Here is a 22,690-nt window from a genome sequence, read left to right as displayed (position 1 = left end):
TTTACTTGCAGATGATAACGGTATCGTTTTCAAAAACTTGCACTTTGAAACACGTTTTTAAAAGATTTTTTTTCAGGCCCCCAAACCGCTGTGTAAATGAACGGCCAAAATGCAATAAAACTTTTCCATTTTTAGGTGAAAACAGTGTCATGTAAACACTCCCTTAGTATTTTTTTGCTAGAAAAATAACAAATCAGAGTTGAAATAGTATTTAAATCAGTGTCATTTTAGGGGCTGTTTGAAAGTGCGAAAGTTTTTGAAATTGATAGTTACTGTCTCTGTGCACTCTAAAAAATGTTGGGTTAAAAATGGACAAACCCAGCAATTGGGTTGTTTTAACCCAGCGGTAGGGTTAAATGTTTGCCCAACCTGCTGGGTAGTTTTATTTAACTCAACTATTGTTTAAAAATTACTGTATTGCTTAATTAAAATTAACCCAAAGTATGTTGGAAATGAACATTTATTAATGTTCAATGAATAATTATTAAACAATAAACATTTATTAAATTGCTTATTAATAAATGTTCACCTTTTGACTATCATTGTTGCCTCTAATTGCATCTGGTTTTTAATTTTAAAAATAAACCAGCTATTTTGGGTTCATTTTAAGCCAGCCATATAGTAATTTTTAAACAATAGTTGGTTTAAATAAAACTGCCCAGCATGTTGGGCAAACATTTAACCCAACCGCTGGGTTAAAACAACCCAATCGCTGGGTTTATCCATTTTCAACCCAACTTGGGTTGTTTTTAACCCAGCATTTTTTAGAGTGTGTAATCAAAAATGCTAATTTAACAATTTAAAGGGTTAGTTTACCCAAAAATGAAAATTATGTAATTTATTACTCACCCTCATGTCGTTCCAAACCAGTAAGACCTTCATTCATCTTCGGAAAACAAATTAAGATCTTTTTTAAGATCTCTTGAAATCCGCGATGAGAATACATTTTGTGAGCCAAAAAAACAAATGAACTTTTCAACAATATCTAGTAATTGCCGATTTCAAAACACTGCTTTGAAGCTTTACGGATCTTATGTTTCGAATCAGTCGTTTGGAGTGCCAAAGTTAAATGATTTCAGCAAACGAGGCTTTGTTACGTCATAAGTGTTTCGCAATTTCAATAGTTCATGTGAATTTGGCAGTTTGATACGCGATCCGAACCACTGATTTGAAACAAAAGATTCGTAAAGCTTCAAAGCAGTATTTTGAAATCGACCATCATTAGATTTTGTTGAAAAGTTATTTCGTTTTTTTGGCACACAAAAAATATTCTCGTCGCTTCATAACATTAAGGTTGAACCGCTGTAGTGAATCAGTGTAGAACTGTTTTAACTGTCTTTAGTACCTTTCTGGGTATTGAAAGAGTTCATTATCTTGCTGTCAATTGAGGCTTCACTGAGCCATCGGATTTTATCAAAAATATCTTCATTTGTGTTCTGAAGATGAACGAAAGTCTTACAGGTGTGGAGCGACATGAGGGTGAGTAATAAATGACAGAATTTTCATTTTTGGGTGAACTAACCCTTTAACGTGAATTTGTGTGTTGTAAATGGCCCCTTAGTATTTATTGCTAGAAAAATAAAAAATCTAAGTTTAAACAGAATTCAAATCAGTGTTATTTTTAGTATCATTATGATACTATTAAAGTTTTTATTAATATTTTGAATTGATTTTAATTTTTATATTTACGGTTTTAATTTAAATTTAAAGTTTTAGTAATTTTGTTGAGTGTTTTTGTAATTTTTATTAGTTTTTTTATATGTATATATAGGTTTTATTATTTACTTTTTCAGCTTTAGTTTTTTTTATTTTAGTGCATTAAGTTAAACTAAATGAAAATGAGAAATGTTGCCTAGGCAAATAGCTGAAATAAAATAAGTTTAGGGTTGTTTTTTTTTTTTTTTTTTTTTTTTCAGTTAAAGTTTATTATATTTTGCTCCAAAATAAAATAATACAGATTATGTTATATATTTTGTTTGTGGATAATCAACATTTTCAGAGTGACCATTTATTGAAAATGAAAAATATTTTTTTATGAGTTTCAAACTATTTTGTACCCTACTTGTGGAAAGTGTTTTCCCCAAGGTTTCATGAGAAAATACATGGTTTGATATATTTTTAAGCCACTAAAACAGCAATCTACATTTGTGACTTAATATGACACAAATATGTGCACAGCGCCACTTAGTGGTAAAAGTGTAAATACACTGCTTTTAGTCTGTCATTTTTTCAACAATTGTGCCAAGCCTCATGTGATTCATATGTTGCACTTGATTAAATTGAGGAACATAGTCTGTGAGACCTACAATCTAGAAAAACACAGAAATAAAGTCTCATATGAGATTTCATATGCCTATGCAAACAACCATGAGCAATTAGTATAATTGGACCGGGTATACATTGTTGGTGTACATTAAACAAATTATACTCAGAGTAATTAAACAAATGGACCTCAATGAAAGAGCCGAGATTAAAAAAAATATCCAGCGAGACAACAAAAGATCAATACAGTCAATGTGGGCTGTTCTTTTCTTTTATTTATTTGACAAACTCTAAGATGTGCCAATCTATAAAGGACTCCCATAAATCCCAAGGCAATAAACAAACAAACAAACAAACAAAAAAAATCACGAATCTCATTTAAAACATCACTGTTTGGTTTTAATTCGTATTACAAACAAGGAATGTGTTTGAAATGCTGAGGGCTGGCGTGAGAGAGAGCGTTTCACGCTGATGAACGCGCCTGATGTGTTACTTTTCCCCTCCGCACAGCTCCAGCAGGATCTTACGGTAATCGCCCGATGTGTCACCCTGGAAAACAAATGGATTGTTTTAAAGTAATTGTAATGTTTTGTCAATGGCTTTTGAAGATTGTGTTTAGTTAAATGTCCTCAGTGTCCCACCTTTATAAAGGAGTGAAGGGTCTTTCCATACATCTTTAGGAACTCTGCTTTGATGTCCAGCATATCGATCTCGGCACGAGCCACCATGATCCTGATCAGCACGCTATCAGTGGTGCCTAAACCCTGAGAGTGCAGAAACAAGAGATATTATGACTTTTGGTATTAGTCATATCCCTAACATGTGCAAATGTGTTTTCATTTACCTTCATTGACTTGTAGAGTCTTTCAGCAAAAAACGCGGGCTTGTTTTTTAGGCATTTCACTGCAAAGGTTAGTATATGCATTATATATCCAAGTAGGCAATTGAAAATGTAAAAATGACTGAAATATTGCAATAATCACGACTGACCTATTGCCAGAAACGCGTCCTCCAGGGAGCCGGACATCTCTCTCTTTATGCTGTCTTCAATGTCCCGTCCAGAAATCTTCTGATACTCCTGAAACACTGGGAAAAGAGCAGTGCTTGAGAAAGTGTGGGATGTAATACTGCTTACTGCAGAGTATGTATAGAAGTTTTGTGTGAATTTGAAACAATATGTAATGCTAAATGTTTCAAACAATAGTACTGGCCTCACAATTTTGCATGTTCAATTCAATGAGCAGCATCTAGTTATCATAGAAATAAACAGTCATTTTGAATATTTCAATAAAATAATTAGTTAATTCAGATAAAAATGACAAATAATGTACATTTTGCTTGTCATTATTGCAAAATATGATACTAAATACTAAAACAACACTGTAGTTCACATAATTTAAATGAACAGTATGAGAAGCAGACCCATGTCCATTCTGAACAACTTTTTTTTTACATCCAGTCACCACAAGGTGGAAGTAATGAGACTAGTTCATTGTTCCAGGGTCATTTCCCCATGCAGCTTTCTAAGGTTACATAAGAGCGATCACATAACTGGGAAGGAGGATTGCTGCTATTATCTGGTAGCACCATACCTCGGAGTAAGTGATTTCTGTTTCTCACACATAGCACAGTGAGGAACTTGACCTCATCCGTTCCCCAACGAGCTTCGCCAGCCTCGTAGATGTCCTAATGGATAAGCAATAGAGATCTTTACCTCAGTTATTTCCTCTTATTGTTAATGATTAATGAACATCATCATAACTGTTGTGTGTCTAAGGCTGAACCCCACACAATAAAAAGCAGGTCGCTGACACTAAATATATGTACAGAAACACATCCATGAATAATTGTAAATGCAGAGAATATACAGAGGCCTCATTCATTCGAAGTATTTGCACACCTCAGCCACATACAAAAAAATTTAACTATGTCACTGCGTTAGATAAAATATCAAAGCAAGCAATGTATATTTTAAGGAAAGGCAGCACAAGAACACTTTTGACCGTTACTGAATCAACTGAATCAGTCTGAACAAATGAATGAATCGTTTGGTGAATCAAAAATAATTCAATAAATCAAATCTTATGACTGGTTTTGTGGTCCAGGGTCACATATTTCAAAGAGAATATAAAAATGTGTTAATGAAACAATTAAGGAACCGAAATCAGGAATTCAGGATGATTCTTGGGACACTTTTTCCCAGTCATTTTAATGGCAAAAATTGTCCCAGTCAACCTGAATTCACCCTATATATATATATATATATATATATATATATATATATATACATACACACATACACACACACACACACACACACACACACACGTAGAACCCATTACACCACAAAAATCGAACATGTGCTTATTAGGCAAAAAGCTACAGCGAACCATGCCAAAATCCTCACCTTTGCATCTTGGACAGCCTGAGCCTCATCCACCTTGGAGCTCTCGTCACGCCCAGCCTGCAGGCAAAGCAGAAAAGACAATATCTATAAATCCAGCATGACAAACCATCAGGGGTCACACCTGCCCCGGCCGGACACTGTGGACAGCGAAGGTTTGCATGGCAAACAAAAGGGCTGATGAGTGAAGGCATCAAAGAATCTTCTTCACAAATAAGACAATACAGACAGTTTGTTTATTTACCGAGAGTAAAGACACCAAGACCCTCTGGAACATTCCAGACGTGTCTCCGCAGACATCGTCCTCAAGATTCTTGCCATGTTCTGTGATTACGATATAAGAAAAGTGAATGAAAATGTAATGGGAAGAACTGCATATTTTCACAATATGAGTTTCATAACGCAAAAGACTGTCAGTTTACATCCATGAGTGTTAGCATGTACCTCTCTTGTAAGTAGCAATGATTTCTTTAATCTCAGAATTGGATCTTGAGGCCAGGATGTCAATGAGACAAGCCTCCTCTGTCCCTGCACCCTGGACACAGGGAAGAAAAGAAAATGAAGCATCATTCTTCCTAATTCACCTAAAGCCATCGATACACAGGATAAGTTCATATGGAATATTGCTGAATAAGATGAAGAGGAAAGTTGATATTATGCCTATTACCATTAATATCTGTGCCACAAGTCAGGTGATCTGTGTTTCCTGTTATGTTGCCAAAAATATAATGTTGCCCTGAGTATAATTAGCTTGTGGACAAATTATAGAAATGAATGTTTTCAAGATGTTTTCAAAGAAGACTGCTATCAATTCAGATTTTTGTGAATTTCAATAGCTTAAAACAATATAAAATAAAAAAGTAAATAAGTAAAAATAAAAACAATATATTTTATTTATTATATTAATTTATTTAATTTATTTTGTATGTAAATATGAAGGTCACCATAATTGCAATCAATTCCAATTATTGTGACTTCTTCAATATATTAAAACAATACAAAATAAAATAAAATGTTTACGTATGAAATGAAAAGCAGTTATAAAGATATATCAAATTAATATAAAATCTAAATATGTAATAACAAAACAATATGAAATAAAAATATGATTATATTTTATTATAATCATAAATAAATTATATATATATATATATATATATATATATATAGAGAGAGAGAGAGATTATCGATTATATTATATATGAAGGTCAACAAGATTGCAATGATTCTGATTTGTGACTTGATAAATAGCTTAAAACAATATAAAAAGATTATATTAAAAAAAATGTACTGTACTAAAAAAACTGTACTAAAAAAACTACACTGAAAAAAATTGTGTAGGATTTACTTTGTAATTATTTGTGAAATTTACTAGTAATTTCTGAGTGAAAATTGTTTCAAAGAAACGGCACATAACACATTGAATTAAACATGAAATTTTGAAGTAGAAAGACTAAAATAGTATTTTGTTGTAAAACATACTTTAGTAATCTCCATACAAATTGGTGTACCACATAATTTACGTTCAGTGCACCAATGTACTTCAAATACCATGGTACATGTCCAAAACCCATATAACCATGCAAAACAGTTTGCATAATGATTTTACCCAAGAACATTTTTGTATCCAAACAGAGAAAGAAAGAAAATGATCACTTTTTTTATTTTAAATAAAGCACAGTACAACTGGTTTTTTTTTTTTTTTTGTAACAGAGAGCTTTCTTAGCATTTTCTATCCTCACTAACCTTGATAGCGTTTCTCAGCTCATATGCGTCGTACACTGGGCCGGGCATCATCAAGCCGACCACAACCTTCTCAAAGTTTCCAGTTAGCTCTGACTTCAAGCAGTCAAGCAGTTCCTGAATGGGGATAAAAATATACTGTTATTTACCACGTGTAAAAACACTGTTTGCTTTTCTAAATTCCACTGTGCAGAAAAACTTAAAACATTTCTTCTTAGATACATTCATTCATACTTTAAGATTCATTTCCACACAGTTACAAATCTTACATCACAGAAGGAAAATTAAACAAATGGATTTGGTGTTGGGAAATAGTGTTTTGATGAGACAACAGCCCAGAGCTGTAATATCTGCAACAGAGGGAGCTGGGTGGGGAAGGCATGCGGTGTCCACGGGATCGTCCTGAACGCTGTCCAGAACTTCCCCCGCCATGACTCACACTTTCTTGCTCTACAAAGAGCGTTTTAGTCACTCAAAGTTTCCATTAACATAAAGCATCAAGACCTGCCTGTGACTTTCACCGATTCTCATATCATTGACCGGCTTACAGAGTTACAGACAGGTTTACAGATTAATAGAAGGCAACAACCAGGAAGTACAATAAAAGTCAATGTGGCATGCTTTATACTCTGTTATGATAATAACAGTCATAAAGCAGGGATGTCTCCTGAAAGACACCGTTTGTAAACTGCATAGATTCTCTGTTCGCTCAGTGTGTATATTGACATGAAGAGTTAATGATTGAAGTCGGTCAACAGCATCTGTTATCAGTGACACATACTCTGTTTTGTCTGTCTTCATACTGGCTACAGAATCATCAAGAAATGTCAACACGGTTATCTAATCACTTTGTGAACCACGTTTAATGTAAATATAGCCTGATGGCTGCTCACACTGTCCCTGCCATTAGGACCTTCCGCAAAGATAAGATGAGAACAACAAGCTTCCCTAATTTTGGCCAAGAAAATGTGCTGTTTTGGTCCATAGTGAGATCTGTCAATGCTAGGTCACTATAGGTCTTACGCGCAACAAACTTTTTCTCTAAAACACGTTGCATTGCTTTCAGTTCAGGTCTTTTGTACAGGTGCATCTCAATAAATTAGAATGTTGTGGAAAAGTTCATTTATTTCAGTAATTCAACTCAAATTGTGGAACTCGTGTATTAAATCAATTCAGTGCACACAGACTGAAGTACTTTAAATCTTTGGTTCTTTTAATTGTGATGATTTTGGCTCACATTTAACAAAAACCCACCAATTCATCTCAATAAATTAGAATATTTTAAACAGAAATGTCAGGCTTCTGAAAAGTATGCACTCAATACTTGGTTGGGCCTCCTTTTGCATGAATTACTGCATCAATGAGGCGTGGCATGGAGGCGATCAGCCTGTGGCACTGCTCAGAAACCCAGGTTGCTTTGATAGCGGCCTTCAGGTCATCAGCATTGTTGGGTCTGGTGTCTCTCATCTTCCTCTTGACAATGCGCCAGAGATTCTCTATGGGGTTCAGGTCAGGCAAGTTTGCTGGCCAATCAAGCACAGTAACACCATGGTCATTGAACCAGCATTTGGTACCGTTGGCAGTGTGGGCAGGTGCCAAATCCTGCTGGAAAATGAAATCAGCATCTCCATAAGCTTGTCAGAAGCATGAAGTGCTCTAAAATTTTCTGGTAGATGGCTGCGTTGACTGTGGACTTCAGAAAACACAGTGGACCAACACCAGAAGATGACATGGCAGCCCAAATCATCACTGACTGTGGAAACTTCACACTGGACTTCAAGCAACATGGTTTCTGTGCCTCTCCACTCTTCCTCCAGACTCTGGGACCTTGATTTCCAAATGAAATGCAAAATTTACTTTCATCTGAAAAGAGGACTTTGGACCACTGAGCAACAGTCCAGTTCTTCTTCTCCTTAGCCCAGGTAAGACGCTTCTGATGTTGTCTTTGGTTCAGAAGTGACTTGGTAAGTGGAATGTGACAGCTGTAGCCAATTTCCTGAAGACATCTGTGTGTGGTGGCTCTTGATGCACTGACTCCAGCTTCAGTCCACTCCTTTTGAAGTTTTTTTGACTTCCCCATGACTGCTGTTGAGATTACTGACCTAAACTCAGTATTTATACTCTGAGAATGGTAATTTAATAGAATTTGAAATTAAATATTCTAATAATTTGAGATACAATTTTTATTTTTATTTTGATGAGCAGCAAGCTGTAATTATCAAAATGAAAACAAAAAAAGTCTGGAAATATTTTACTTTATGTCTAACAAATCTAGAATATATTTAAGTTTTACTTTTTGAATTAAATTACAGAAAAAAAAAAAAAAACTTTCATGATATTCTAATTTACTGAGATGCACCTCTATGTGCTTTGTTAAATATAGAGCTGTTTTACTCAAGATGCCTTCAAAGAGGCTACCAAAGATAAGCATAACCGATGTCCATCACATATGCAGATTCATATCTAAAAGTTTATTTTTTTCATTTTTCTTCTTCTCAATAACATTCAGATATTAAAACTGAATAAAAAGCCAACAATAAAAATGAACAAGCTAGGTTAGCTGCATGGTTTCCTTAAAGTTACCCGTGGTGAAAATCAAGTTTTTAATGTTGTTTATATGTCTATGTGGTGTTTTTAAGACAAACCATGTGCAAATCCATAAGTCAACAGCATTGCTGAGTATTTTCTCTTTAAAACTGTAGTGATCTAAAGACTGAAATCGCTGGTGTTTCTGAAGTAACAAACTACCTTGTAACCAATCAAATCAATGTGCCGGCGTGCATTTCATTAACTATGACTGATCTGAAGCAGGAGAGTCTCAAGAGATGGTTATATTTTTCTGGTGATATGAAAAATCGATAGATTTTTTAATGATGAGCTATATGCCATTGTTCACTGACATTCTGAGTTATTCAAAGCATTTCTAAGGATACTGATTGTTAGAAGGCAGCTGTCTGACTCGCGAATGGGAACGGGTTTGTGTAACATTAGCACACACATTATTAGCTGTTTGATAACATAGTCAAGCAAAAGGCTAATCATATTAATTACCGTTATGAGACCGACGTTGTAAAAACTGATACCATTTTGCAGAGTTTACCTCAGTAAGTTGACAAAGTGGATCTCTGAGTTGAGGCGGGGCTAATTAGCATATTCATAGATCCGTGTCTACTAATTGAAGCAAGGGTGTAGAGTTACATTCAAGCTATTTTAAGGCATGAAGAAATTAATGTTTAAATATGTAATTTTGGTGATCAAAGATGAGTTTTAAGGGCTAAAGTTGTTGACTATAGGGGGACTTTAAAATTCCATAGATATCGCTGTCAGTTTGTACTACACTTTCTCCGACAAGCGGATGCGACCTGTTTTCCTGTTTGTTCATGTGTCGTAAAGCCCATTGAAAAATAAGAGAATGACAGCTGTTAGTGAGGCAAAAGGTAAAGTATGGAGTATGTTACCTTTCCCACACTCTGTTTGAAAGCTTCCTTGATTTTTATCCTTTGTGCAATAGTGCGATGAGCGAGGATCTCGATGATAGTCGCCTCGTTGGTCCCTGAAAGTAATTCATTTTAAGTAGTTAATGAAAAATGAAATTTAAAATCAATTATTCAATCATTTTGAGATTATCAGCATAAGCTGCATCCTTTTCACTGTTTGTCATCTTTACCAAAACACACTGATAATAGATATTGTGCTTTTAAATGTGCTATTAAATATATATAAAATAAATTACATAATAATTATTACATACATAATAAATAATGTTGCATTTTTTAAGTGTCTTATGCTCACCAAAACTGTATTTATTTATTAAAATACAGTAAGATTTTGAAATATTATTACCATTTAAAACAACTTTTATATTTGAATATATTTTAAAATGTAATTTATTCCTGCAATGCAAATCTGAATTTTCAGCATCATTACTCCAGTCTTCAGTGTCACATGATCCTTCAGAGATTCTAATATGCTGATTTGCTGCTCAAGAAACATTTCTTATTATTATTAAACAGTAGTGCTGAATAAGAATAGAATGAACTGAAAGTTCAAAAGCATTTTTGAAATCGTTTCTAACATTGTAAATGTTTTTACTGTCATATTTGATCAATTTAATGTGCCCTTACTGAATAAAGGAATTCATTTCTTTAAATTTTTTCACTAAAATCTTACTAACTTGTATATCTGCTCAAGAAACATTTCTTATTATTAGCAAAGTTGGCAAACATATATAAAATATTTTTTGTGGTACATTAAATTGTTTATTCTGCAGAAATTCTTTCACTTTTATGTTCCATGGAAGTGATTACACAATTTTCATTTCTGCATATACATTTTTTTTAACCTTTTGGAATTACAAGCACATTGTTATTTAAGGTATCGAATTACATGTTACCCTTAAGGCCACAGGCTGGCAGTCACATGGTTGATTGTAAAACTTTTTCACTGCTCAGACATTTTTGACACTTTCAGAATTATAAGTTCACTGTTATTTAAAGTAGCAAATTGCATGTTCCTCATAACTCACTTTAGGCCAACAAGTGAGTCTGTGTCTAACAGCAGCAGTGTGAGTTGTGTTTTGTAATTCACGTCACGCTAAAATCAGCTGAAGTCAGTTAAACTAGAAATCTGCATTCTCAACATCTTGCCAAGCTCTAGTCTACACCAATGAGGAAACACCTTTTCGGTTACAGGACAAATGCCAGAGATTTTTATTTTTTTTTTTGGATCAAAGCCCAACTGAGCCACAGGTGTCAGTGCTGATTACAGCTTGCAGTTTTAACTGGAAATGAAGAGAGATTTTGTTCTCTGATCTGACTGTTAAGATCCTTAAATGAGAAATGAATGCTTAGACATGATTTAAAATGCATCCGGGTGATGATTCTCATTTTATTCAAATGGGCAGAAAATGTAATCATGTAAATGCGCTCATCTCGAAGTCCGCTTCTGATTTGTCTGATCACTTACCAGCTCCTTTCATAGCACCATAGATTTTTTGGGCATCTTCCTCTGGCTTGAAGCCTGATGCCTCAGTCACGGTTCCACGGTTGCCCAACTACAGCAAAAGAAGAGATAACAGATAAGTTTAGAGTTGCTGTCACAGGGCTGCTTGACACCTAGCATATTTTTAAGATCAGATTGTGTCAAAGGTAAAACACATCCTAAGTGTGAAAAATTTAATTTAGAGCATCACTCTTGGGCACATACACTACTATTCAAAGGTTTTAATGCTGTTAAGACTCTTCTGCTCACCAAGGCTGCATTTATTTGATAAAAAAATACAGTAAAAAGGGTAATATTGTGAAATATTATTACAATTTCAAATAACTGTTTTCTATGTTAATATATATTTAAAATATAATTTATTCTTGTGATGCAAAGCTGAATTTTCATCATCATTACTCCAGTCTTTCTTCAGTGTCACATGATCCTTCAGAAATCATTCTAATATACTGATTTGCTGCTCAATGTTGAAAATAGTTGAGCTGTTTAATTTTATTTGGAAATCATGATCATTTTTTTTCAGGATCTTTTGATGAATAGAAAGTTCAAAAGAACAGCATTTATTTGAAATAGAAATCTTTTGTAAAATGATAAATATCTTTACTGTCACTGTTGACAAATTGAATGCATCCTTACAGACTAAAAGTAATAATTTCTTATAAAAAAAATTTCTATTGTGATGATTTTCCACAACTAATATTCCACTATAACAATCAATATTTGAGAAAATTCACACAATTTCTATTTGTCTACAAACCTAATTTGAAGCATTTAAGCCTTTAAATCAAAAGGTTTACAAGATCCAGAATTTTGACTGGCAAAGGAAAATGAGAATGAATGAGAGAAAGCAACTTTTATTTGACTACAAATATCTGATATAAAATAAACTGCCTTCGAATTATCTAGAAGCATGAATTAACATGTTTTAGACATGCTCATGCAAATGGTAAATCGCAAGATGATGGTAACAGTGTCTTTTTATAACTGCTCATATGAGAAAAGTAAAAAAAAAAAAAACTCTCTTTACATTCAAAATACTTTTCTTACCGCTGCCATTGTGATGGAGGAAAGGTTTCAATCTGGAGATGAAGAGATGAGAACACTAAAGGCAAGAAATAAAAAAAAGCAATAAATATGGAGTCATTAGGGCAACCATGCATGTAAAACACAAATACATTTTTACACTGTTGAAATGCAAAAGTGGTTTGTTATAATACATTTTACTTTATACATATATAATATATGTCTTTGAAACATTGACAAAGCAAAAAAAAGTTTATTTTGACACATACAGTATATACCGGACAAAGTCTGTGATATTTTTGCTAGAATAATGAAAAGCAGTTTGTGCCAATGGTTTCTGACGGCGATCTATTTAGACTTAGAATGCTTTTTGGGAAACCCTTCTCAGTCTGTTTGGGTTTTTGTAACCGTGAAATTTAATAAGTAGGACTGAGCTCTTAATAACGGGGTTAATGAGACTGTTAAATAAATAACAACTTTGGATGCCACTAACAAAATGGTTTCCACTTTACTATTCAGCTCATTAAACAGAAGAGGCTCAACCGGTAATTAACAGCCTTCTGCTCTGTATCAGTTTCCCATTCAAACAATCAACTTGCAACCTTTTCTAACCCCACAAAAGACCCCATTTAAAACACAGAAACATCTGACCGTCTTTCAGTTTCACCCTATTGTATTCTGTCATTGACAGGGGCCCCATGACTATATAATGCATCATTCAAAGATCTTTTAATAATTTATTCTTTTCATACAACATGCTTTCTTTCAAAGGGCATATACTATATTTTACTCATGCAGTGGAACCTAATCACGATTCAGAAACCTCTTTTGATTTGGAGTCCCAGCATCAGAGATGAATTCATTGACATTCCCAATATATTTCAGTTTCATATTAAAGATTTAGCCCTTACTGAGACATCTCAACATATGTAGCCTAATCTTCAAATTAATGCCCAGAGGAAAATGTTATTGCTCAGAAGATAGCTCAGTTGTAAGTTATGATTTATTTAATTATCAACCAAATAAGATTCATCTGAGGAAATTAATACAGAAACACAGCAACTTTTGACACAGGAAAACTCAGAAGATTAGATGAGAATTGTTTGAGTTAAATCAGTTTTTTCTCTTTCTTTCTTGTGGGACTGCAGATCTAGGTCATTGTCATGTATTTGTAAAACATGTGGTCTATTTTATTTGCCATGCAAAGCCATATGACTCATTGTATTTTTAATGAAAGCCATTTCATGTTTAGCTGTAAAGTCACGTGACGGAATATGGGCGTTCAGAGCTGTCGCAAAAACGTTAGGTGAACACTTCATTTTACGAACAAGCTTCAATTCACGAAATTTTTTATTTCCATAACATTATTTCTGTTCGCCTATTAAATGAGAAAATGAACGTCTATGAGCGTTCGTTACAGACCAGAAAGAGACGCGGATAACATGAAAGCGATGAAAGTTTTCTATTGAAGCAGGTGTGAGTTTAATGTTTCTTACCTGCTGAAGCTCTGGATTCAAAGAGATGCGCGACACCCTTACTCTGAATGGATGTTGAGATCTGCGGGAAACTTTCTGAGTTTTGTTCCCAACTTTAGTGGGTGTTGGCTTGTGTGAGCTGCTTTGAGTCGTGTTACAGTTCCTCTTTTACAGCCCCTCCTCTTTATTTTACGTTGAGATGAATGATTGAACGGTTCATAACCCGAGGAACAGTGTGCTGTGGGACTCGCTTGTTGACTCAGTGATTTCCACACACATATGATGTGCTTACTGAAGCTTTTGAACTCTGTCAAATGTCTCAGCTAGCCAATATAAACAAGTCAAAAGTGTCTTTTATTGCGGTTTGTTGTAAACTTTGTGGTAAAGTCGCTCAGGTTTTATTTTTTATGTTCAAAATTGTTTTGCACGATGCAAAGTTGTCATCTTGGATAGACGCCCTTAGAAAGCAGCCATAGATATTACATATTGCAGAAAATAAGTACTTAATTGTAATTAACGTGTATGCAAGCGTCAATGTCAAGTCTCTTTCATAGAATTTTAAATTATAGCACCCCCTCTTGGTACAAATTGGGAATTTTTTCTTGAGATTATATTAAAGGATTATTTCACTTTAAAAAAAATTTTTCCTGATAATTTACTCAGCCCCATCTCATCCAAGATGTCCATGTCTTTCTTTCTTCAGTCAAAAAGAAATTAAGGTTTTTGATGAAAACATTCCAGGATTATTCTCCTTAAAGTGGACTTCAATGGCCTCCAAACGGTTAAAGGTCAAAATTACAGTTTCATTGCAGCTTCAAAGGGCTTTAAACAATACCAGACGAGGAATAAGGGTCTTATCTAGAGAAACCATTGGTCATTTTCGAAAAAAAAAAAAAAAAATACAACTGTATATGCTTTATATAAACAAATGATCACCTTCCAAGTGCTTCCGCCAAAACTGCATTCTTCAAAAAATGTCCTACACCTTCCCTATTCAACGTACGGAACGAACGCAACGCCAGTTCAGTTTTTTCTATAAGTAGAATAGGGAACATGTAGGACATACAGCAAAATCTTTTTGAAGATTACGAAAGTGCAGTTTTGGCGGAAGCAAAATGACCGAAAATGTTTCGAAAATGACCGATCGTTTCGCTAGATAAGACCCTTATTCCTTGTCTGGTATCGTTTAAAGCCCTTTGAAGCTGCACTGAAATTGTAATTTTGACCTTCAACCGTTTGGAGGCCATTGAAGTCCACTATAAGGAGAATAATCCTGGAACGTTTTCATCAAAAACGAAAGACATGAACATCTTGGATGACATGGCGGTGAGTAAATTATCAGGAAAATTTTATTTGAAAGTGAACTAATCATTTAAATTGATTATTCTGCCGAACTTCTCCTTCCACTTTTATCTTCATGGAAGTGGTTACACAATTTTAAATTAGTTTTGAATTACATGTTACCCTTAAGACCATGGCTGGCAGTCACATGCTTGATTGTAAAACTGCAAGAGATTACTTCTTTTTTTTTTCACTGCACAGACATTTGACACTTTCATAATTATTAGTTCACTGTTATTTAAAGTTTCAAATTGCATGTTCCTCATAACTCACTTTAGGCCAACAAGCGAGTCTGTGTCTAACAGCAGCAGTGTGAGTTGTGTTTTGTAATTCACGTCACGCTAAAATCAGCTGAAGTCAGTTAAACTAGAAATCTGCATTCTCAACATCTTGCCAAGCTCTAGTCTACACCCATAATGTGGACGCCACACATTTTGAAGACTAAGTTGCAAAACTCATTCAAATAAAGTAAAATTAAGCGTTTTTCTATTAAGAGTTTCGGACTTTTATTATAGTTGTTTTAGCGCTGGCTTCACTCTTCCGGTGTGGTTTCCGGTTAGCTGGCGCATCTGCAGCATCCGAAGCCGCAGACGAGAATCGCCATGAACAACACGCTCAATTCTGCTTGAATTTGATTCTCTCTTATTAAAATCAAATCGCATCCGTTCACCGTTCACCTGCAGGCCACCGACGGGAGCGCGCAGATGAGATGCGAAACGCGTTTGAATGGGTTTTGCAGGAATGCTAGCGTTAGCGCCTAGCTGATTATGTGTTGAATTAAAATTATTATTTTTTCATCAATCAAGAGACGAGTTAATATGATTATATGCGTTTAACTCATGAAATTATCCATCATTTTGATTAATATCCGCCTGTCATCTATTTTTCTGTGAAAAGTGGGTGATTTTTCAGAGGTTTTAATGAGCTGCACAGCTGGCTGATGATGGAGAGTTTGACTTTCATCCATCCAAACAATAATTTCTGTTCACTTCATATTTGAAGGTTCACTTTTCAACGGGGCTTGAATGTTTACGTCGATTTCAGCTGGATTTCAATATTTATATCGTGATATGAGCCCGTGTCACTAGACACTACAAACACAATCATATCAGGCCATCACAGGTTGATGCTGTTTATTTGGATATACTCAACTGTGATGCTTTAATTTAGTACATATACTGTTTACATTCATTTACTTGTACGTTTTTGTGGCTATACGGTTCATTTAAGCTGTGATCAGCTCCAGAGTTGGGCTGCAAGTCCATGTTTGACAGTCACAGCTGATCTAGACCTCTGGCACCAGAACAACCAACCCACTTTAGTTTCTTATAGACTTGCATAAGTGTTTAAGGGATCTTTGACACATCATGAAGAAGTTCTTTGACTCCCGGAGGGAGCTGGTGGGCTCTGGACCCGGTTCTGGAGGGGGAGCTGGAGGTTCTGGATCCAGCAGTGGTGTTGGTGGGAATTTCATCGGACGGGCTTTCACTGTCGGAAGACACCAGGTCACTGTAGAAGAAACTTTGGCAGAAGGTACGTCAGGCTGATGTTTGGTATTTCTGGGTGAATTTAATTTGAACAATATCCAAATTTGACAATGAAGTTATCCACAAAAACAGTGTAACTGTCATTTATAGATGATCATGGACGGTTGAGTGTATTGCATTACTAAGTAATTACTGTAATTTAATTTTCCAATGAAAAAGTAATGTATTACTCCCTTTAAAAACTAAGAAGAATTTATGCAATTTTTATATTTGTTTGAAAGAGTCAACTCACCTTTATTTATGTAGTGCTTTATATAATTGTCTCAAAGCAGCTTTACAGTGATAGCAGGAAAATGATGCAAACAGAGATCATCAATTATTAAATTAGTTCATTTAATCTATAAAAGAAGTTCTGCAGAAAACACAGATGTCATCGTCCAGCTCAGTTCAGTTCTCATAGTGTCAGTGCAGTCAAATCAATAATATTGTTGAATATTAAGTGTCCCCAACTAAGCAAGCCAGACGCGACAGTGGCAAGGAACCCAAACTCCATCAGGTGACAGAATGGAGAAAAAAAACAGCCTTGGGAGATACCAGGCTCAGTCAGGGGGCCAGTTCTCCTCTGGCCAACGAACGAACAAGGTGTGATTATAATTTAGGCTGCATCACAAGCATTTGAATATTTCATCCAGTTCCTTTTGCTTGAAGATCAGATTCATCATGCCAGTATGGAGGCGAAGCTGGTCATAGGTCTGTGCAGAGGACTTGTCTGGTTCTTGTGGTCTTTGCTGAGGATCTTCACAGGGGATTGTCTAGGATTGTCATTCAGAGCTGCGTTGTGGTCGTGTCTAGCTGCAGGTCCACCATCTGATCTGGATACAGACTGGACACTGCTGACTACGGTAACCTCGGGATAAACAGAGAGAGACTAATATTAGCGTAGATGCCATTCTTCTTACGATGTAACGAGTACATCGGGTGTTATGGGAAGTGTTCCCGGTTTCTTTAACGGATGTGAATTATAGAAATGTGATAATGTGTTGTGTGCATGCCAGGTAAAGAGATGTGTTTTAGTCTAGATTTAAACAGAGCAGAGTTTGTATGCTTCCCGAACAAGGCTAGGAAGCCTGTTCCAGTGTATGGGCGCTAAAAAGGGAAAAGGATCTACCGATATTCAAGGTTTTGTCAACTAGCCAGAATTTTGAGATCACAATAGACACGAAGAACTATAATATGTTAAGAGCTCGCTCAAGTAATGAGGAGCTAAACCATTTAGTGCTTTGTAAGTAATTGGCAAGATTTTAAAATGTATGTGATGTTTAATAGGGAGCCAATGCAGTGTTGACAGAAATGGGCTAATATGCTTCTAGTAAGAACTCTAGGGCGACCACCCAGTGGAGCATTACAAAGATGTAACAGAGCAGCCATCAAGTGCACTCTAGGTTATTATGTGTGGAGGTTTTTGGTCCAAAAATTAAAACCTCTTTTTGTTTAGAATTAAGTAGTAGGAAATTACTAGTCATACATTTTTTATATCAACTATGCATTCCGTTAAATTTGGGAATTTAATGTATTTCGTCAGGTTGTGAAGAAATACAGAGCTGAGGATAATCAGCGTAACAGTGAGAACTAACGCCATGCTTCCTAATGATATCTCCCAAGGCTAGCATGTACACAGTGAAAAGTAACGGTCCTAGTACTGAACCTTGCAGTACTCCATACTGAACTTGTGATCGATATGACAGCTCTTCATTTCATTTACTGTCAGATAAGTATGATTTGAGCCATGCCAATGCAATTCCGCTAATGCCATTTCTTTCTAAAAAGGAAGAGTATAGCACCTTTTCTTAGTATTTTTGTCAGAAAAGGGAAATTACAGATTGGTCTGTAATGAACTAGTTCTCTAGGATTAAGTTGCGTTTTGAGTTGAAATATGTGAATTATAATAAGTAGAAATATGGGAATTTTAAAAGTGTAAGCAGTTTGTTCATAGAAATTGTGTGTAATATATTACAGAATGCGTGTGTATATATGTATACACAGTGGTGCTCAGAATTATTGGCACCTCTGGTAAATATGATCAAAGATGACTTTAAAAATAAATCTGCATTGTTTATCCTTTTGATCTTTAATTCATAAAATTAGCAAAAATCTAACCTTTCATTGAAGGACAAGAATTGAAATTGGGGGGAAAATCACATTATGAAATAAATGTTTTTCTCCAAAACACATTGGCCACAGTTATTGGCAGAAGCTTCATTTTGTGCTCAGAGACACATTTCTGTGTTGGTTTTGATGTTCAGATACATGCATCAAACAAGATGTCCAGGACCTCCAGCAGAAAAATAGGCCCACAACATTAAAGATCCAGCAGTATATTTAACCGTGGACATGGGGTACTTTTTACCCCTGCGTGCACCAAACCCATCTGGTGGGTTTGCTTCTAAAAAGCTCTTTTTTTTAGTTTCATCTGACCATAGAAGCTGGTCCCGTTTGAAGTTCCAGTCTTGTCTGACAACTGAATATGCTGGAGATTGTTTCTGGATGAGAGCAGAGGATTTTTCTTGAAACCCTCCCGAACAACGTGTGGTGATGTAGGTACTGTTTGCTAATTTTTTTTTAGGCTTTCTGAGACTCAAGACTCAACTAATCTCTTCAATTCTCCAGCTGTGATCCTTGGAGAGTCTTTGTCCACTTTCCTCCTCACCACGCATTAGGGTGATTTAGACACACATCCTCTTCCAGGCAGATTTGTGACATCTTTAGTTGATTGGAACGTCTTAATTAACTTTGCGTTTCCTCATATTTATACTGCTGTGGAACAGGAAGTCATGGCTGGACAATTTCATGTTCATGATCACCCTGGTGTGCTAAAAATGTAAATATGAATGGGAATATACTTCAGAGATATTTTACTCATAAGAAATTCTAGGGGTGCCAATAATTGTGGACAACGTGTTTTGGAGAAAAACATTTATTTCATAATGTGATTTTCCCCCCACTTTCAATTCTTTTCCTTCAATGAAAGGTTAGATTTTTGCTAATTTTATGAATTAAAGATCAAAAGGATAAACAATGCAGATTTATTTTTAAAGTCACCTTTGATCATATTTACCAGGGGTGACAATAATTCTGAGCACCACTGTATACACACACATTTAATAATGGATATTTACGCAGTTAATTTTGGACTTGCAAAAGGGGCAGGTTGTAGTAATTCTGCCAAGCAGATACAGTCATTGGCCAATGCTGATCATCTCAAAATCGCCAAATATTGAATAATTAATCTGCCTAGTCAACATAATACTTTGTCACTACTTAATGTTTTCTTTTCAACCCTTCTTGATGTTCAATAGTGTAGGCCAGTTAGGTACAGAATTAATCCACCAAACAAATGGCCTGATGGTGAACTGTGGTTAGATCTCAGTGCTCTTCTCGGCTCCTCTGGCAGCTTTATTTAGTGGCCTAAATCCTTTGTCTGGAAATCCCTGCTCATCTGTACTTGGGTGTTGACATGTCCGGCAGTGTGACATGTTATACTCCATCTAAACTATTTGAAACGGCATTTCATTGATTCTTTTAGAATTATTATTATAATGTTTTTTTTTATTAATTGAGAGACTATATGGAGTATCTGTACTTTAAAACAATAATTTGTCACGTTGTAAAAAGATATACTGTGCCGTTCAAAAGATTTTTTTTTTTAATCAATTAAAATTTATTTTATTTAGCTAGGATGCATAAAATTGTTCAAGTGACAGTAAAGACATTTATAATAAAAAAAAATTTATATTTATTGTAAAGATTATATTTATTATATAAAAGATTATATTTATATTTATTAGAATGTTGTCCAGGTGCTGTGAAAGCTTTTAAAATGTTAAAAATCAATATGAAAATCCTGCCTAAAACCTCTTTTGTGGTGTACAGAAGAAAGCATTAAATTGTTTCGTAACAACATGAGTGTGAGCGTCCATTGCATCACAAATTGCGTGTGTTATCAGTGTTGTAAAAGAAACAGTTGTTTACTCTGTTTAATTGAATTTCCAGTTCACAGATGGAACTGCTAACAAAGCTAATGGACTTTCAGGCCTGGTGCATCTTACACTCATCTGTGCAGTTCAAACACCTCTCAGCATCTTTTTTTCAGCTCTGCAATAAAAAAAAAAACTGCTTTGGAGAGAGAGAATCTCACTGATTGTTTGACTGTAAATGGACTGTTCCTATAGAGCTAGATCCTTGAAGAAATATCTGCGTCCTACTTTCCCCCACTAGTTTCCCCCTGTGCCTGCTTTGAGGAATAACACTCTGCTCCACATTATGCTAACACAGCAAATCTGAGACACACATAAACACACAGGCTCTCATGTCTGGCTGGGCACATCAGTGAGGACTATGACTTCTAGGGATGTACAGATTTGGACTGTGGATTTATCATTCTCATTTCATGTAGTTTCTATGCTTTAATTCTCCTGAGGAACCTCCTGGAATACCCTCTCAATCGAACTTTGCTTATGCTTTTCTTCAAAAAAATAAATAATGATAATGATTTGGAATCGCCTCTCTAAGAGGTCCTACCTTACCAACCCAATTGTTAATAATATAAAGGATAAAAAGGATGAGGATTAAGAAAAGAAAAAAAGAGGAAACCCTCCTGGATTCTATTATAGATGTCAACCCCCCAATCTCTATTCTCTCACACTGAGCCACTTTGGGAAGCAAGTCTGAATTTGCTCGATTCAATAGAATTCTCTTCTCTTTCTTTTAGTCATCCATGAGACCTCTGCTTCTAGGCCAGAAATCTTTACATTTTCAGAAAAGCCCTTGAAGGGTTTCCATAATCTGTTTTTATCATTTCAAAGGGTGAATGAGTTTTTCTAATTCCTAAAATAGGATTAAATATCTAATAAAATGATAATTAAAATATTCATTTCAGTTAAAGTCTAGTATCTCATACAAATTGCATTAGGTTGATTAGATCATTGTGTGGTCACTCAAATGTTATACTGTTTTGTTTTAAGGCAAGACACCACAGATGAATAATGTTAAAAATTGTAACTAACATATGTCATCGTCATACTTCCCCAGTTGATTAATTACAGTACATTAAGACAATTGTTCTCTGAAATGTCATATTTAAATATGAAAATGAGGCATTATCTGTTGAAATGCGCACAAACAATGAGTAATTCGCCTGCACTTGCTTACGCTTGTTCTGAGTACTTCCACTAAAATGTCTGGCTCAACAAAACAGAATTTAATGCTTGCATGCAGAAATGTGTATTTTGTAATAGTGAGCTTATGGACAGTGTGGCCAGTGATTGATCACAAATGGTAATAAATAATTTTAAATGATTAATAATATTTGTATAAATGTATTATTTTTATAATTATTATTGCTGTTTAGATTTTTTTTTAACAAAAAATATTTATTTAAAAAATAAATAATTTTATATTTTATATAATATAAAAAAAATTTAATTAAATGAAATTTCTTTTCCGCATGGAGGCAGTGTTGTGGTATAAATATCACCTTACTCCTTAGTTCTCAAGCTTATTTTCAGCAAAAGCGTCTAAACTTTGTGTGTTTATCTTTGCAGGTGGCTTTGCAATCGTCTTCTTAGTGCGAACTAATCAGGGGGTGCGCTGTGCCCTAAAGAGGATGTACGTCAACAACGAACACGACCTTCAGATCTGCAAGCGTGAGATCCAGATCATGGTGAGCATGATGAAATGTCTTCTGATATTTGAGACATGTATAGACATGATTTACACTGTTCAAAATTTTGAGGTCAGTAAGGTTTTTTTTATTATTATTATTATTATTTTTAATTTAGCAAGGATAGATTAAATTGATCAAAAGTGACCGGCAAGACATTTATAATGTTCAGAAAGATTTCTATTTTTAAATAAATACAGTTTTTTTTTTTTTTTTTTTTTTTACTTTCTATTCA

General features: G+C 34.9%; 2 protein-coding genes across 10 annotated transcripts in view; one reads left to right on the top strand and one right to left on the bottom strand.

The window, feature by feature from the left end:
• aak1b (AP2 associated kinase 1b) overlaps positions 1 to 22,690 on the top strand; it is a 91,781-nt gene that overhangs the window by 32,003 nt on the left and 37,088 nt on the right. For 6 of the 9 annotated variants that reach the window (XM_048181010.1, XM_048181008.1, XM_048181009.1 and 3 more), the window contains exons 1-2: positions 15,775 to 16,782; positions 22,337 to 22,455. In XM_048181010.1, the coding sequence (XP_048036967.1) occupies positions 16,617 to 16,782; positions 22,337 to 22,455 (285 nt within the window). In that variant the 5' untranslated portion in view covers positions 15,775 to 16,616. Of the gene's footprint in view, positions 1 to 15,774; positions 16,783 to 22,336; positions 22,456 to 22,690 lie in introns of those variants that run through there. The other 3 variants (XM_048181007.1, XM_048181012.1, XM_048181011.1) reach the window with 2 other exon arrangements.
• On the bottom strand, positions 2,518 to 14,086 carry anxa4 (annexin A4). The gene is made up of 13 exons (XM_048181017.1): positions 13,930 to 14,086; positions 12,458 to 12,512; positions 11,375 to 11,462; positions 9,868 to 9,962; positions 6,413 to 6,526; positions 5,111 to 5,201; positions 4,911 to 4,990; positions 4,670 to 4,726; positions 3,855 to 3,948; positions 3,253 to 3,348; positions 3,107 to 3,165; positions 2,904 to 3,026; positions 2,518 to 2,811 (listed from the first exon to the last, which is right to left on the bottom strand). Exons 2-13 carry the CDS (start codon positions 12,464 to 12,466, stop codon positions 2,752 to 2,754), a joined length of 966 nt encoding a protein of 321 aa, XP_048036974.1. The 5' UTR covers positions 12,467 to 12,512; positions 13,930 to 14,086; the 3' UTR covers positions 2,518 to 2,751.

This window comes from Megalobrama amblycephala, linkage group LG2, assembly GCF_018812025.1.
Source record: "Megalobrama amblycephala isolate DHTTF-2021 linkage group LG2, ASM1881202v1, whole genome shotgun sequence".
Classification (NCBI taxonomy): Eukaryota; Metazoa; Chordata; class Actinopteri; order Cypriniformes; family Xenocyprididae; genus Megalobrama; species Megalobrama amblycephala.
Note: the sequence above shows the minus strand (reverse complement) of the source record. Positions and strands in the feature narration are given on the sequence as shown.